Genomic DNA, 17,195 nt, shown 5'->3' on the forward strand with positions numbered 1-17,195 from the left:
GAAACATAAAGACAGTACATTTTCCTTGCAGAAAATTACTCCACTTAAGTTACCATTTGGTACAAAGATCATTTATTAAACTGCATTTTAGGCAATTTTCTAACACTGAGTGGCAGGTTACACTTGGATTTTCCACAGTGGAGCTATTAGGATTTGCACTCAAAATACCAAAGCTATCAAAGTCACCAATTTTTTTTCTTAGTAATTAAAAAGCACACAGAAAAAAAAATAATAACTACAATCAGGTTAAGTTTATCGAAAGTAACTCACAGACCAAGCTGAATCCAGCAAGACCACTCTCTTCCTTTCTGCAATAAGCAAACTTTGAATAAGAAAGGCCTTGCCTTTCTACAAAGTGCAAGTAACATCTACCACTTTGACTTCTTAAACACTGCAGTCCCCAAAGGCAAGCCAACATCCCTTTTTGTCTGCTGCTTTCTCCTTCACAGATTCTGGTAGAGGCATTTTTTTTTTCTTTTTCTTTTTTTCTTTTTAAAACCATGGGTAGTGGGGATGTTTAACCACTTGAATTTTCTTAACTGAGCAAATCCTGGGCATGCAGGTATCAGTTATCTGCACTTGCTAATGTAACATTATGCTATCCACCAGGGTGTTGCTTGTATTTCTATTTTTAAAGCTACCCCTACTCACCCATTTTGGTTCTGAAAAGACCTAGCATTCCATCAACAAAGCTCGTTAACATTTTGTAATCCTGAAAGTGTTTTATAAGCCTTCCTACTTGTCAGGACTTAATTGTAAGGAAATGTGCTGGGTGGTAGCGACACACACCTTTAATTCCAGCACTTGGAGATGGAGGCAGGCTGATCTCTGAGTTCAAGGTCTACATAGTAAACCAGGATATTCTAGGACAGTCAGAGCTACATAGTGAGACTCTGTTTCAAAAGACCATTTAGAAAAAGAAAGGGAGGAAGAAAAGGAAAGAAACAGGAAGGAAAGAAAAAAAAGGAAAGAAATGTTCTACACGACATCCCTTTAGGATAGAGGTTGAGTTCACAATTCCCTGGGCAGCCATCTTCTCTGGGGTTGACTGTTGACTAAGAAAGCCCTCTGGCAATCAGGGAGGAGTGTGTCCTTCCAATATATACTGAACAAAAGCAACGGGTTACATAACTTTGAATAAACAAACCTCCTTAATTGAAGCCTAAATTTTTGAGATTTATTGGACAGCAAGATGGCCAATCTCTGGTGTCTGTGTCTCCTGCTCCTTGTCTGGTGCAGTCACCTGGATAACTGCAGTGGGCACTTAAAGCCAAGCAGCTGTCAGGTGGAGGGTGCAGCCATCTGGACAGCGCCTTGTTTACATAGCTGCCTGCTTACTATGAAAAGATGTGCTGCTGAAGGGGAGGGGCTATGGGACAGGGCTCCAACAAGGAGCAAAGCCAGAAGTCAGGCAACAGAGGTGCTTGTCTCAGCTGAGGTCACAGCTCAGAAGTGGTGATAGCTAAGTCATGTATCCTTTGAGAGCACTGCTTTCCTCAGCTGTGAGAAATACAGATCGGATCTCTCTAGCTAATTTCACAGAACTGGTGTGAGAACTGCAGGAGAGCACTTGTGAAAGTGCTTGGTATGTTGCTGTGAAAACGGACAGGCAAGCTGAGAGGGCAGGCCCTGTAAGAACCATCCTTAGTTAAGCTGTTGGGCAGTAATCCTACCTGTTTGTCAACCCATGCAGCCACAGGACCCAAATCTGCTCACATACAATGTGGACATAAGATGTGGTTGCAACTATGAAGGCTGGAAGTCTTCTAGAATCAATTAGACTGTTGTAACTGGGTAAAAATGGCTAAACAAATAAGTGAGGTGATGTTGGGAGATCAGAGACTTTAGGGCCAAAAGGGCCCTTTAAGGGTCATTGTCTCATTCCATTTGCGCGCATGTGTGTGTGTGTGTGTGTGTGTGTGTGTGTGTGTGTGTGTGTGTGTGAGAGAGAGAGAGAGAGAGAGAAGAGAGAGAGAGAGAGAGAGATGTGTGTGTGAGAGAGAGAGAGAGAGAGAATGTGTGTGTGAGTGAGAGAGAGAGAGAATGTGTGTGTGTGAGTGAGAGAGAGAGAGAGAGAGAATGTGTGTGAGTGAGAGAGAGAGAAAAAGAGAGAGAGAGAGAGAGAGAGAGAGAGAGAGAGAGAGAGAGAGAGAGTGAGTGTGTGTAAGCATTGAAGTGTGTTTTTGTCCAGTGTTGAAACAGGCTGATGATACTGCTCTTGTCTCCCACAAATCACTCTGAAGGTAAGTTCTGTAAAAAATTTCCAGAAGCAACAAAATGATCAAGATCCCTGCCTGGGCAATGACTCCAACTTACTACCTGTTCTCCAGTTTTTACCTTTGATGTCTAGGCACAGAGAGGCCGAGCGGCTCCAGTGGCTTCCAAGGAGGCAGTAGATGCAGCCCCGCTTAGGGGTACAAATGCAGCAAAGGTCAGCCCTGGCACAGGGACTCTGCAACTGCCCAGTGGGATCAGTGTCATCAAATGACACTATATATAGTTTCTAAAGGAGGAGGAATGTCAAAAAATCACCCGACTGTGAATTTTCTTTAAACCAGTAGAGAGCTTAAGTCACTGTTGATTTGAGTGTAAAAGTGTAATGCACAGCAGAGAGACTGGTCCTCATATATTTAAGCTGACTTGTTTAGAGGCTAAAGAACCCCAGAGTAAGGACAGCCTACTGAGTCCCCATGTCCTGATCAGCTGGTCTAGAAGCTGCTAATTTTTGGGTTCCTTCAGCTTCTGGCTCATCACTGTGTCACTTTCCAGCTGAGAACACACTCCTTAGTATCCCTGCCTTAGGTATAATGGCTCCTGGGGTAGAGGTAGAGAGGCCTATGATGAGTCCTTGCTGAGTGCCCTAGTTATTGGGCAGGGCAGAGGGTGTTGCTCCATGGGCTGGGTTGACGGGTGTATGGGGTAGGGGCACTGTAACAGTAAAGACTCAATTATACAAGTTAGGAGGGGGTGTGGCAGGCAAAGGCTGAAGTCCTACCTCCCTGACACCAGTTCAGGATTTAACACTTCTGATCTTGATTTTTGAGATAGAGGGTCCCTGGCTTTCTAATGTTACAGCCACTGCCTCCCAAGTGCTGGGATTAAAGGTGTGCACCATCACAGGCCGGCGGGGACCCTGGCTTTCTTTTTCCTAGGACACAAAGCAAAAGTAAGGGCTTTGCTCAGAGCAGCTCTTAAGCCTCACATCAGTCTCAAAGGCTCTTCCTGGGTTCTCTTTGTCTTCCATTGGGTAGATTCTGGAGGGTTTGTTCCCAAGGTAGCAGGAAGGCAGTTCAGGCAGGCCCAGTCAGGGCAGGGTTAGGGCTGGCATTGGTCAGGCAGCTCCCTGGGAATAGAGGAGTGGGAGCCCGAAACTTGTCTTCCTGTTGCATTAACACCCTTTATTTGCCTTACAGGGACCAGCATGTCAGTAGCATGTAAATACTAGAGACACACTTGCCCAACTGGAGACTGCGGAACTAATGCATTTCCCCCAAAGCAGAGAGTGAAACCTGGATAACAAGAGACCATAAACAAAAATAAAAAAGTACCACACATATTGCACTTTTTGCCGAATGAAAATTTTACCTCATGTTTGAATCACCAGTCTCTTTGGAGAGGCTGGTTTACAAGATAACAAAGCTAAGGGTTATTACTATACAGTAGTGTACACACTGCTGATATGAACTGACAGGCAAGCATGTCAGTATTTCAGAACTGCCTCTCAGCCAGAATGGGCCTAAGCCTCCTTAGTGTTACTTTAGTACTTGGGAGGAGAAATGGCTTGGAAGCTTCCATGGTCACTAGTTAGGGGACAGCAACAGAAACAATCAGGTGAGCTGACCACCATCTGCTCTCACCAGTTTCCATCTCAGGACATAAAGGTAGCCATAGAATGAGGGATTTCTACTTGAAAGGAGTGAGAGGAGCAAACGGGAGCTTACGACAGGATCCAGCATGATGGTTCGTGTTCTTCACCAGGCGACTGTCCTCACCTCCGCTCTGTGTGTCAGTGCCTAACAGGCTGTCTGTTGATGGGTGCTCCCGGCTTCTCTCTGCAGCCTGTAACCTTCTGACAGCCTCTCCGTAGCCCCTCATCTGTCGCCTAACTGTCCTGCCATAGCTGCTAGGTCTCCTGGGCTAAGCAGCTCACAGCCCTGTTGGGGGGCAGGAGTTTATGCCAATCTGTAGCGGTGCTGTTCTTGCAGTCCTGAAATGAGCGGCCCCCATTTTCAATCTGGAAGGCATTTTCATTTCGTCAATATTATAGCGCTTCTGCAGTATGTTTTGGGAAAACATCCTCCTCCAGTCTAAACAGATCAAGCCCCATTTTATAGCTGGCTTATTTTGTGAAGCTTTAAAACGTATTAGAGATCTTAATGAAATGATCTCTCAAATGAAATGATGTTCTTTATCTCACAAAATCATCGATCTTAAGCATGAGGAGGAACAGAAACAAAAGAAACAAATTTATCCTTACTGGATTTTCAGTTATTCAATCACAAAATGACAGTCCCTCCTACTATCTATTCCTGCTGACACCCACAGCCCAATTCCAAGCAGAGCGCATTTGCAAAGCAGCCCAGCACCAGTTGGGACCCAACAACTACAGTCTCTGGCCAGCCTCAAAGATGCTAGCTCGCTCGAATCACCAGCACTGGCAGGGGCTGGGCTGGTGGCCAGGATGGCTCTCCGTAGACTTCCCATGCCTAGTCTTCCCTTGCCTGCCTGGACACTTACTACAGAGAGGAAAGGCAACTTATAGGTGTTTCTAGGTGCAGCATCAGTGTAGTAGCTCTCTTCTTGTGCTTTAAGGAAGACGCTTTGTGCTTAGTGCATTCATCTGCTGATAGGACAAGCCACTCTAAAGAACAGAAATTATAATTTTTATAAATAATACTGAGTTTGTAACACCTGGATGTCACTGTGCAAATGACAGAATTACTTCTCACTAGGTGACTAGCTATAGCATCTATTTTTCAATTCTTCTGATGAGTGAATTAAAGGGTTAAGCTTTTCTGGTAAATGGCTAGCACATCTGTGGTTCTTTGAATATTGCTATAATACTTGAACATTTCACACAAATCAAAACTTTACGGAAATTAAGAATTCTGATTCCCACACAGTGGAAAACAAACTGAAGTGGCTTTGGATTTAGCAAGGACATGGAAACCTTGGTTTCTATAGAAAAGAAAGTTTGATGAGGTGGGGGAAGGCACAGCACTACCACTCACTCACATGGGACATAAACATTGTTTGTGTACCCTGAAAAATCTAAACCCTACATGAAATTGTCCAACTATGCAAAGCTCCACAAGCTCTTAACAACAGAGTGGAGAGCCAGAGGGACTACTACAGTGTAGCAGACAGGAGGTCTCTGGAGACTGGAGGTTGTGCAGGAAAAGCCTGGCTTCCCAGCTCATGGCCCAAGTTCCTTATGCTTTCTGGTTTCTGCTTCAGCCTGCACTGTGTCAGGTCTCCTGCTGTCTCTACAGGCGAGAGCTTTGAAGCCCTGAGTATTTTAACACTGGGCCACCCAGGGACACTTTTGAAAAGGTATTATCACATGCTCCCAGATGACTGCAGGTTTCAGGGGGTCAGTACCAGCTGCTACTTAGTGTCTGTGAAACACTCCTTAGGCTCCACTACTGTGCAGTGGTCTTAAGGACACCCTATATCAACAGCCAAGAACTTATGATTTTGTGACAACACATAACTTCCCTCTCTTCCCTGTGCATCAGATTTCATGATACATCTTGATATGCCTTGAGGCACTTTGCTGATGCTTGGCTTTAGTAAAATATACTGTCTTGTCTTTTTCCCTAGGTGTATGTAGACAACATACACATTTTTCCTGCTTTTACCAAGGTTTTCCTTGGAAGAGAACTGGTGTAAAACCTAGGTCTGTATGTTATTTTATACAGACGCTTGTTGGTACTCCCTTGAGAGCTTGTTCCACTTTATCTAAGGGCATTGGCTTCAGCCTCCAACTATGTTCTAGCCCTTGCCACAGAAAATTGTGTGGTGGGACAGAGCTGGGAGGAGCATCTACCCTAGTCAAACTCTGATTCCAGTTGGAAAACTTGATTTTTCCCCATTAGGGAAAGGGAAAAACTAAGCTTAAGTTTAAAGGGCTGGAATAAAAATAGAAACACAGTTTGCCTTCACTAGAGCCACCTTACTTCCTGTGCTGAGATTAATTCACCAGGACATACCCATTGTGTTGTGGATCCACAGCTTCTAGCATTTCACAATCAAAGAGTCCAGGGAGCTCAGAGAGGGCCAGCGGGTCATAGCTAGATGGGGCTTCCTGAAGTCCTGAGCTCCTGGAACAGTCCGCGCCTGTGAGGCTGCTCTGCTGGGCTCCATCCACAGGATAGTGACAGGGAGCAGGATAGTCTGGTGCAGAGGAGGTGGTGCTTGGCAGCTCACAAGTCTGATAGGAGAACTGTAAGGGGGCTGGAGCAGCTCCTGGCTGCTGAGGTGGAGGAGGTGGTGGTGGTGGGGGTGGCTGCTGCAATTGTGAGGGTAAGGGATGTGGAGCCCGGGGGCTGGGTGTGGAGGGCAGGGGCTGCAACTGCATCTCCGGGTATTGGCTGAGGAAAGGGCTAAATTGCATCTGCTCAGAAGAGGGCTCGAGGACTGGGCTCAGGGGCTGGGTCAGGCTGAATGGTGGGGACTGCTGGGATGGCGGTGGAGTCTCCTGGTGGGGTAGAGCCAGCTGCTGACTTGGTCGAGGGTAGGAGCTCTCTGCTATCTGCATCTGATTAAAATAAGCTTGCAGCTGAGACTGCTTCTGGAGGAAGAGTCGCTTCTGCTGGAGCCTAAATTGACAACACCAAAAGAGCATTTTACATCTCAAGGGAATGTAATTTCAATGTAAATTCAATACCAGGCATTAACTTCACTTTCCCTTTCTTTTCTGTTTTATTTCTGAGAATCTTCTATATACTCTAGGCTGGCCTCAAATTTGTGATCTTCCTGACCTAGTATCCCAAGTGCTAGGGATTCCAGGGATGCACCCTCACACCTGACACCCCATCTCTGTCTTTCTCTTTTCCATGCAAGGGGAATAAAATCAGAGTAAATTCACCACACTGGGTTTTGCCTCTATTTGACTGGCCGCTCTGAGGTAAGTGAGCACTGATGCACTGTCTCTCAAGTTTCTCCCTCTAGAGAGGCTAATTACTCATGAAGATTACTCAGAAAAAGGTAACATCTTGGCCTCTATGAGTGTATAGGTAGGGTGATGATTAGGGCAATTTTACTTTGACCAAGCAGCTTCTACTGGTGGGACCAGCAGGCATGAACACACCAAGGAGAGAGCCTCCTCAGTGTAACAGACTGCTTCTGAAATCTTAGGGCTGACCATATTATCCCAGAGAAATACAAAGACATGACAAGGTGTATAGGGGGCCGCTGTTGCCTGCCAGGCTTATACTCTGGGATTTAACAACCTCATTAACACCATGCCCAAACAGAAAATGACCATGTACCACTGCATGGGCCTCGGAGAAGCAACTAGAATGGAAAAGGACCATACACCAGCATTCTCCAGACTGCCATGAAAATAACTAACTTTACTGGCCAAAGACTTCCTCACCTATGTTCCTGTAGCTGCTGTTCCAGGCTCCGAGGTGGTTCTTTACAATATATTGGACAAGTATTCTGGGCCTTTGGCAGAAGATTAGGCTTCTGGAAGATCAGAAAAGCAACAAGAGCCTAAACATATACATGCTATCAGTTGGATGCAGCTGAGGTGTACCCTTTGGATGCCTGTTTGGACAGTAGATTGACATGTGGCTTACAGAATCCAGAGTTCACTAAGACCCTGGAAGAGGACCAGGTCAGCAGGCCTTGGCATCTAGTTCTGGCCTACATGTTTTCCACTTTTAAAATTCCTTCAGGACAGGGAGGTTCATGGAGAACAGTGAGAAAATCAGACTTAGTTCTTGACAGGAAGCCACAGTGCCTGCTGAGTGATTCATTCTCAATGGGATCTATGCTGTATCGTTTCTTAGGATCTTCATGCACCAGTATAGACAGTCTCGTTAGCATTTTATATATTAGAGTTCCCATCTTATTATTCATAAGTATATTCATAAATATAAAATAAGAACAAGCCAGATCTCTCTTTTAGAGCACTCAGTGGCATATCCTTTCCTACTGTCATCAGAGGGCATAAAGCTAAGTTTGAACATGTTCCTAGAAACTACAAATGTAGGGTTAAATCTACCTGCTTATAATTAATAACGCAGCTACCTTAAATAATGCAAAATGGGTTTCTGTGACGAAGTGAGTTACACTAAGAGTGCCAAGGAGCCCACCTGGAGTCGATGCTGTAGGTACTGGGTTTCCAAGCTCTGTTGCGGAGAAAGTTGAGGATGCATGCTAGCAGAGAGTGTGGAGACACTTTCCTGTTGTTGAGAGACTTCCTCCTAAGGATCAAGGCAGTGGACATTTCAATTTCTATGTGAGAAAGTTTCAATTCATAGTCAAGCACCTTTGCAAATGACTGAATAGAATCTGGGCTTCATATGACCTAATACCCCAAAGCTTTTATCTAACTAGTAGGTTGAATGCTGCTTTCAGAGAATCTATACAGAGCTAATAACTCAACTATTACCTAGTCAGTACTAGAACAAAAGCACCTGCCTGGTATCACAAGAAGGGCTTACATACAATGTGGGCCCAGAATATGATATCTTTGATGCACTGAACATTGGCTCAAGAAATAGCAACATTTATTATATTTTAATGTGACTAATCTTCATATTTAATAGTGAGTTCACATCAAAAGTTTTGTCAAGAAGCTTTTCATTTGGTTGACGTTCATTAACATCAAGTGTGTGTGTGTGTGTGTGTGTGTGTGTGTGGGAGGGGGGTCAAGGGAGACTGAGTCATCCATATATAATCTGCCTGCTTTGTGAACCAAAACTAGACTGATCCTGAAGGCCTCTGTCTGGTGCTGAGCATCTGGAAGCAACATAGCTGGATTTAAGCTGTTAGTGACAGCAGCAAGAAAACCTCTGAGACCTGGGGCTTTCCCATAAAGCCAGCTTAGTTAGGAGTAGGAGGAAACTCTCTAACTGAAAACCACACATCTGTAGGACAAATGTGGTGTTGAGAAGAGCCTGCACACTCACCTGAGGGCAGCTGCTCGAGAGGTCTTGGAGCTGAGGAGCAGTTGATGTTAAGTTAGAGTCTGCCTCTGATCCTATTTGTTCATAGAGCAATTGCACTTTGTTCAACTCCAGAATACCTTTGGTTCTAGCAAGATTCTGAAGATGTTGTCTAAATGCTACAATTCCTATAAAGTACAAACAGTTTAAGAAGCAAAATAGGCCTTTTAGTTATACATTCACACCAGCAAGACAACAACCTTCTTTCATGCCTCTGATTGAAGTTTTCAAAGCCAGAAAAGAAAGCACGTACCTTGGGTAAGGGAAGTGTCTGATGCTCTGCGGCCTTCTCGGAAGCTCACAGGGGACCGATTGTGGACCTCACGTTTCTGCGAGCTCAGAGCCTGCATGGCTGGGTTGGTAGGTCTGAGGCTTATGAAAGGAGATGTCATGCGGGGTGAAGGCTGATTAACTAACATGATGTCCTTCAGGGAAGGGCTGTCTTCCAGAAAGTTCAGGTCCCTTTGGGCAGACCCCATATCATACTCAGAGTCTACACTGTCAAGTGAGGGGTTGTCACTCATAGAGAAAATTTTCCCTGTAGAAAAAAAATTAAAACAGGTATTACCCAAACAAATAGCATCTTCTTTAAACACACTGACAAAAAGCAAGACAAAATGGCAGACTCGAGCCTTGACAGCCACAATCTTTCAGGATGGGCAAGAGGACTGGGGTACTCTTCATGAGTCTGGAAAACAGAAAACTGACCTAAAAGAAAAGTTCTTTCAGGGCTGAGGAGCCTAAGTGTAATTCAGGGGCAGAAGAATTTCCTAACACGCTGAAGACCTGCAGTCAGTCTCCAGCACCACAAACAATTCTCCATCTTTCCAGAATGCTTTTACTGGTTAGTTTAACCATCTTCAAGTTTGGTGAGAAAAACCCCATGGAAACTAAAGCCATAAGAGAGCCATAATCCCTTGAGGAAGCATACTGTATCCAAAGAAACCTGGAGTGGAGGGAGTCAACTCAGAGACATTGCCTTTTAATCTCTGTCAGCTGCTGAGTAGACCTAATTCACATAATTCACATGTCAGTTAATCACATGGCATCTACTCCATAAGGGAAGGGGATACAGTCACTATTTCTTGATGCCTGAAGTATGAAACACTGCTGTAAGGGTTTAACTTGGTGCTGCTCTGACATCATACCTGCCCCGGGCATCACAACCAATTGGTTAGTCACTTCTGACAGAGTGTGCCGTCGCTGCCCACTCCGTGTGGCCTGGAAAGCTTCAAAGGCCTGACTGGGGTCTTCCTCAGTCTCTCCTTCTGTCTCCAACCCTTCATCAATGGAGGTCTCCATCATATTGCTGGGCAGGGACTGACATCCCTTCCTCACCAGGACAGGGGGCACAGGGTCAAGCAGACAGCCATTCACCTGTCAGTGTGAGAGGAAGCACAGCTGAAGCTCTGCTGAGGAATACCCACAGCAGAAAAATAGGCTAAGACTTCAATAAAGTAAAATATTAAAGTGTATGCATTTACTCCCAGTGGCAGCACTGACATTAGAAGTGAAGGTAAGTCAACTACAGTGCTTAAAGACAGAAGCCCACGAGGACCCAAATTGGCACTGGCACCCAGGTTACTCTGAGTCATCACTGTTACAATAACCACCGTTTCCAGTATAGATGAATAGGATGTACTGGCTTAAGGGTTATCAGTTATTATTTAAATAAGGAAAACAGGAGAGGAAGATGAGCTGTTTTTCACTTCTACAGCCAATGTCTCATAGCTGAGAGAGAACAGTCACCAATGTTCTAATTTCCAACCACTTTTATGTTCATAACTTAAGTACTGACCTATTGATATTTTGCTTTTAAACTGGTTCTAATGCGCTTGAGGAATGGAAAGGAAGAATTTGTTGTAGATAGACAGGTACCACAAAAAGTACTGAAAAAAAATTCAAATGGCAAACAGCCAAAACCTTCCATTATAGAATAACAAATGACTCACGGCTCAAAATTCCAGCAGAGGTTAATAAGCCCCAGTGCACGGAATCCTCACCCACCAGCAGTTCACACAACATCTACAGTGCCGGTCCCATCGGGAGAGCTCGGCACAGATTCTGAATGAGCACACTGCCTTCCCACACAGTTGCCAAGCAAACCACCTAATGGCTAGCAAAACAGCACACAAAGGAGAGTTGTGGTTTCAAGTTCTGGCTGGTAAAAGCCCCAAAGAGCAGGCAATTATTTACCTCATTACTTTAACTATTCCCCCGTGGAAATCAATCTGCTTTCTCCTATGAATAGCTGCTCAGGAGCAGCCAGCAAAGGAGTCAGTTCTCCGTGGTACCTTCAATTGGAACACACTGGGTAGAGCTTTGTTTCCACTGAAGCAGGGGCAGTTCATATATGTGAGAAGTGATGTGGAACTGCCCTATGCCAGACACAGGAGATTTTCCTCTTACGGCAGTTACCAAAGGCATTGCAAGGCCCTTTTTGGTGAGGGAGTAAGGTGACTCAGAGCTTTGTTTGCTTGGAGGAGCTGATTCCACAAGCATCTGGGGCTAGAGACTTCATGCTGGTAAGGTAGCTGATAAGCGGCAGCTGCTTTCTCCCCAGATCACACCAATCCTCCCATGGCACAGAAAACGGGAAATCTGAAATCTGGCCAGCAACTGTCATTCTCTTCTTGGCCTGGGCCAGATACATGTCTCCTTTGTATTTAACAGTCTTCTTACAGGAAAGGATGATCAACAACTTTTTCTAGACTCCAGAGCTGCCCAGTGTCAGCTTGCTAAGGCTCTCAAGACCTTTTAAAGCAATTATCTACTGAGCACCTTCCATGCGTAGCCTTTGTCAAGTGCATTTCCCACCCATATTGTAGTGTAAGCAATATGAGCAAGCTCTTTATTTCCCTCAGCACAGTAGCCCCTTTTCCTGAGTTAGTCAGACCAGCCAGCTCCCTGGGAATTTATACTCTTAAACTGTTGCCGTATAAACTTATCATCTCATCTAAACCAGAAGAAGAATTATGTCTGAATAAAGTCTCTTCCAGGTATAAAACAATGGTTGGATTTTTCACTGCTCTGACTTTTCATCTGGGGACAGATAGAAAACAACACTTAGAGGCTGGAGAATCTGTAAGAAACTCCACAGGGTGGCTCAGGGTTAACATGGGTGAGCACCTTTGGCCATGAGTAGGTTTCCTGAAGCAGCTGACCATCATGCTTAGCTAGGATTTCTATTGCTGTGATAAAACATGACCAAAAATAACTTGGGGGAGGAAACGACTTATTTGGCTTACACATCCCAGGGCACAGTCCACTGAGGTAAGCCAAGGCAGGAACCTGAAGGTAGGAACTGAAGCAGAAGCCACAGTGGAATGTCGCTTGCTTGTTTTATTCCCATGGTGTGCTCAGCTTTCTTTCTTATGACATCCAGGACCACTTGCCCAGGGGTGGGACTGCTTCCAGTGAGCTTGGCCCTTGTCCATCAATTATTAATAAGAAAATGTTCCACATGTCAGTCTAGTGCAGGCATTTCTCAACTGAGGTTCCTACTTACCAAATGACTTGGGTCAAGTTGACAAAAAACTAACCAGAACAGCACCCACGCTAATTTACCCAGGGACTTGACAGCAAGAAAACCCAGGTAAGTATTCTTCTTTAGTGTATTTCATTGTCTTCCTTCAAGAAAGAACAACAGAAAACTCACTTGTCTAAACCCCTTAACCATCTACTAAGACAGTCTACAAGGATTATGACTAAAATGTTGGGCTAATCTACATAAATGACATAAGCTGCTAGAAATAAGAATTTATGCTCTAGAAATACTCTAGACAGATTAAATGACAGGATTTCAAGATGTGGGCAAAATGTATAACTTCTAACACTTTGTTTTTCAGAGATCTCATATACATACAGCAGTCAAAGCCCTCAGAGCCTCAGCACTGACTCGAAAGCCCCTGAGCCTGCCTCTCTAAATTCATATGTTGGCCTTAATTCTTAAGGTATTTGGAGATTGGGTCTGTAAATGAGTGAAGCCCTTTATAAAACAAGACACATTAAGATCAGCAGCTAAGATGCATACTGCTGCTCTTGCAGATGATCCAAGTTCAGTTCCTGACACTCATGTCAAGAGGCTCACAACTGACTGTAACTCTAGCTCAATGGGATTTCACACCTCTTGCCTCTGTGGGCACCAACACTCATGTGCACATACCCACAGAGACACATACTCATAATTAAAAATAAAATACATCTTAACAAAATAAGAAAGGACACATGCCAGGTATGGTGGTGCATACCTAGAACCAGCACTCAGGAAGGCCAAGGCAGGAGGATTAAGTGACTGAGGCCAGCCTGAGTTTCACAGTGAGATTCTGTCTTAAGAAACAGTGAAAAAGATAGACATCCGAGAGCTTGTTTTCAGTTGCCCCTGAGCACACAGGAAAGGCTGTGGATATCTCAAGACAGAGTGAGAAGGGGGCTGCCTAAAGGACAGGAGGGAGACTTCATCAGAAACAGAACCAGATGGAACTAACTCTAGCTTGCCCTCTGGCCTCCAGAACTATGAGAAAAAAATTTCTGTTGTTTAAGCTATCCAGTCTATGGTATTCTGTGGGCAGGTGAGTACGTTCATACAGTACGTTCTCTCCTCCAGTAAGTCTGGAGGAGAGAAATGGACCTTATTTAATTTCTTTCCATGTGCCTGGCAAGTGTGGCAAATGTTGAGCAGGTGCTGTATGGAGGCTCCAACCTTTTTTCTTTCTTTCTTTTTTTTTTTTTTTTTGGTAAAATAGTTGTGAAGTTGTAGGGAGAATCAACAAATATAATTTAGAAAAAATAGAGTTCTTTTAAAACCCAATACAGTTTGTTGTTATTTTTTTTAATAAAGGGGGAGTGCTTTTCAATAAAAAACATAAGAATAAAACTACAACACTTAAAAAAACATTTTTTCCCTTCCTTAAGGCAAATTAAACAAGTGAAGAAGGAAGAAAGGAATCACAACAATGCCAGAAAATTCTTTTTGAAGCTGGTGCTCTGCTATGGAGCCCGGGCACCTCTGCACTTCTGTTCTCTTGCCTTGTTCTACTCAGTGCTGGTTACATGTGCACACACACTCGGCTTAGATATGGGTCCTTAAATAATAGGGCTTAATAGTTAAAGGCTTGGACATAAAATTATCTACCATAGCCTACTTAAGGATGCAAGAAAAAGGAAATGACTGTGTTCCATAGGCTTTTTTGTTGTGGAATATTATGTTAACTAGGTAAAGATGTGTTACATTTGTTTATGCTGCAGAATATCACTTTAACTATGTGAAGGTGTGTTACATTTGTTTACACTGCATTTGTTGAATTATGTAAATCATGTGTTGTATTTATTTCATCTTGCCTGCCTAAGGTACCTGATTGGTCTAATAAAAAGCTGACTGGCCAATAGTGAGGCAGCAGAGGGATAGGTGGGGCAGAGAGGACAAATAGGAGAAATCTTGGCCTAAGTAGAAAAAGAGGGAGAAAGAGAGGAATACCCAGGGCCAGCAGCTGCCAGCCAGACATGAGAAACAGGAAAGACATATAGAAAGATAACAAGTCCCAAGACAACATGCAGATGAAGAGAAAGGTTAAATTATAAGAGCTAGCAAGAAAAAAGCCTAAGCTAAGGCCAAGCTTTCATAATTAATGAGAAGTCTCTGTGTCATGATCTGGGAGTTGGTTGGTGGCCCAACAGAAAAAAGCCTGCTACGGCATTTAAAGAAAGAGATGTATAAAGCAATGGATTACATAATTGTTAAAGTTTATGCTTGCAAAGACTACTTTAAGACATGGGAAAAATTCTCATGATAAATTACTAGATATAGAGGATACAAAATTACACATAATAGAGAATAGTTTTAAGAGTCTTCACATCCACTGAGCCTTATACCTTACCTACCAATTTATAGTATGACATCAAATAGGCTATTTTTGAGTAGTGAGATTATAACTAAATTAATTTTCATCTTTATTCTCTTCATATTATCATGCATGATTCTGACCAGTTTTTTTTGTTTTTATTTTAAATTATAATTTTAAATTCAGAATTGAAAGTGAAATTTCTCCCCCAAAGCCACTAGAGTTAACACTACTAAGATTCTGGTGTGTTTGTTTTTTTAAAATCTTCTCTCATGTGTACCACTTGCATAATGCAGAGTATTAAGGTGCAATAATTAGACATGGAATACCTCCACCATACTTGCATTTTCAAGTTTTATCTTAAAGGTTCCTTGTCAACCAGCTAGTGAAGGGGTGAACTTGGAAATCTTTTTATTATAGTCTCTAATAGTACTAGAAATGGACTGGAATGTGTGTATATGGGGGATTTACTCTACACAGTTTGTGCAACTGTCTTCCCTCTATGAGCCCCATGTCCTTAGGGTTTCAGTTAACTTTTCAGAAAGATGCCCTCCCCTCCTACCCCAGAAATTACAAGTCAAAGTTTCAAGACAGCCTCCTTAAGTGATTTTCCTAACAATTAAGGGAAGGAGAGGTGATGTTTTTTAAATGTACAGTACTAGTCCTTGACTGCAAGCAAAAATGGAATATAGGAAATGTGTAAGAAGCTGTATGAACAAGGGAACTGAAAGGTCCTTTTGTGTGTGCATTTATTTATGGGCCTCAGAGAAAGGTATTCATAAGGACATAAAATGATTCACAGTAAGTCCTGTGGATGTTTATGGTTTGTCTGAATTTCAGGGTGGAACTGCTGGTGTGGGGGCCAGTTCCAGTTTGACACTCTTATTCCTGCAAATGAGAATATACCATCTAGCAACTGTCTATATCTTTTGCAAAACCATTCATTTCCTGTCTGTTTCCTAGTAACTGTAACAATCACAAGCTTTAAAAATAGCTTGCCCTATATATTATAGCAGACAGTGCCCAATCTGTGTTTTGGGCCTGGTGCCCTTACAGACAAGACTTCAACACACTGCATTTTAATTTCTTCAAGAGAATTAATCTTAAAAACGAATTATCCTGCCCTAATTTATTTCTAAATGCTGAGCATGAATGTATGTATCACTAAAGTGTAATCCTAGGCAAACACAGGCATAGAAAACAGACAGTCCACAGGAAGCAGACTCATCTTTAGGGCTGGCCAGTAACTATTCCTGTTTAGCAACCTGGCTTAGCACCTGCTCTGATGGGCTGGCATCGAGCTGCCACTGTCCCTGTGCTCCAGCTAGGCTCATGCAACTTATGACTCTACCTGACATCCAGAGGTCTCAACACAACGGCATTTCCTGTCCCATTTGTCTAGGCTCAAAATCTTGCTGTAGGCTTGGACTTCCACCCTCTCAATCCCACTGCTACCATCCTTCTTCTCCCATTCCAGCTCATTCCGAGATTTCAGGTCCTGTATCATGTCCCTCCTGGACCCATGCTTACCCTCCCATTTTTCTTGTCCCCTAGCCTGTGCCTGCTAGAGAAGCAATCAGGCAAAATTTGAAGAACAGGATGCATATAGTGTTTACTTGCTCAGAAACCTTCAGTTGTGTCTGACTATCATATCAGCAATCTCACCTGATAGTTCACCACACTCCACACCTAGAACACTGCCCAGAGACCTAAATTGTTTGCTTACCATTCAAAATGAACACATGCATCTTTACTTCTATTCCTTTACATGCCCTTTCCCTCAAACTGAACACATGCTCTGATTTACATGAACCTGATTACCTACAGCTTGATTTTGAACAGCAGTTCCGGTCACTTGAAGAGACCCCACTCTAGTTTCCAGATGCGTGGATTCTACTCTACTTTGCAGCTCCAGCTCTGATAGTTACCCCCAAATCAAATGCCCCTGCCTCTTTCTAGGTTCACTTTGACTTACTTCTCACTGTGTGACATGCTATCAATTTATTCAGCAGTTGTTTTAGTTCCATCTAATATTCTTTTTGTTAGATCACAGTCTAGCAGGCTGTTAGGCAAGTTCATGTCTGATTCATATTTTTATTACCCAAAGAGGCTAAAACATGGGAAAACTATTTGTTGACTATTTAAAATCTACCCTAAACTACACAGATTATCTTAC

General features: G+C 43.5%; 2 protein-coding genes across 11 annotated transcripts in view; one reads left to right on the top strand and one right to left on the bottom strand.

Moving 5' to 3' along the window:
- Positions 1-3,554, top strand: part of Ppp2r1b (protein phosphatase 2 scaffold subunit Abeta) — a 33,826-nt gene extending 30,272 nt beyond the window's left edge. Inside the window, exon 16 of one of the 2 annotated variants that reach the window (XM_027412170.2) lies at positions 2,331-3,554. In XM_027412170.2, the coding sequence (XP_027267971.1) occupies positions 2,331-2,396 (66 nt within the window). In that variant the 3' untranslated portion in view covers positions 2,397-3,554. The remainder of the gene's footprint in view (positions 1-2,330) is intronic. The other variant, XM_035443692.1, reaches the window with a different exon arrangement.
- A 2-nt stretch (positions 3,555-3,556) lies between these two features.
- The window catches only part of Sik2 (salt inducible kinase 2), a 100,651-nt gene continuing 87,012 nt past the window's right edge, over positions 3,557-17,195 (bottom strand). For 3 of the 9 annotated variants that reach the window (XM_027412165.2, XM_027412162.2, XM_035443690.1), the window contains 7 exons: positions 10,328-10,556; positions 9,433-9,717; positions 9,144-9,307; positions 8,325-8,435; positions 7,601-7,692; positions 6,213-6,821; positions 3,557-4,234 (listed from right to left, as the gene is read on the bottom strand). In XM_027412165.2, the coding sequence (XP_027267966.1) occupies positions 4,147-4,234; positions 6,213-6,821; positions 7,601-7,692; positions 8,325-8,435; positions 9,144-9,307; positions 9,433-9,717; positions 10,328-10,556 (1,578 nt within the window). In that variant the 3' untranslated portion in view covers positions 3,557-4,146. Of the gene's footprint in view, positions 4,862-6,212; positions 6,822-7,600; positions 7,693-8,324; positions 8,436-9,143; positions 9,308-9,432; positions 9,718-10,327; positions 10,557-17,195 lie in introns of those variants that run through there. The other 6 variants (XR_003484743.2, XR_003484742.2, XM_027412163.2 and 3 more) reach the window with 6 other exon arrangements.

Source organism: Cricetulus griseus, chromosome 4 (assembly GCF_003668045.3).
Source record: "Cricetulus griseus strain 17A/GY chromosome 4, alternate assembly CriGri-PICRH-1.0, whole genome shotgun sequence".
Taxonomy (NCBI): Eukaryota; Metazoa; Chordata; class Mammalia; order Rodentia; family Cricetidae; genus Cricetulus; species Cricetulus griseus.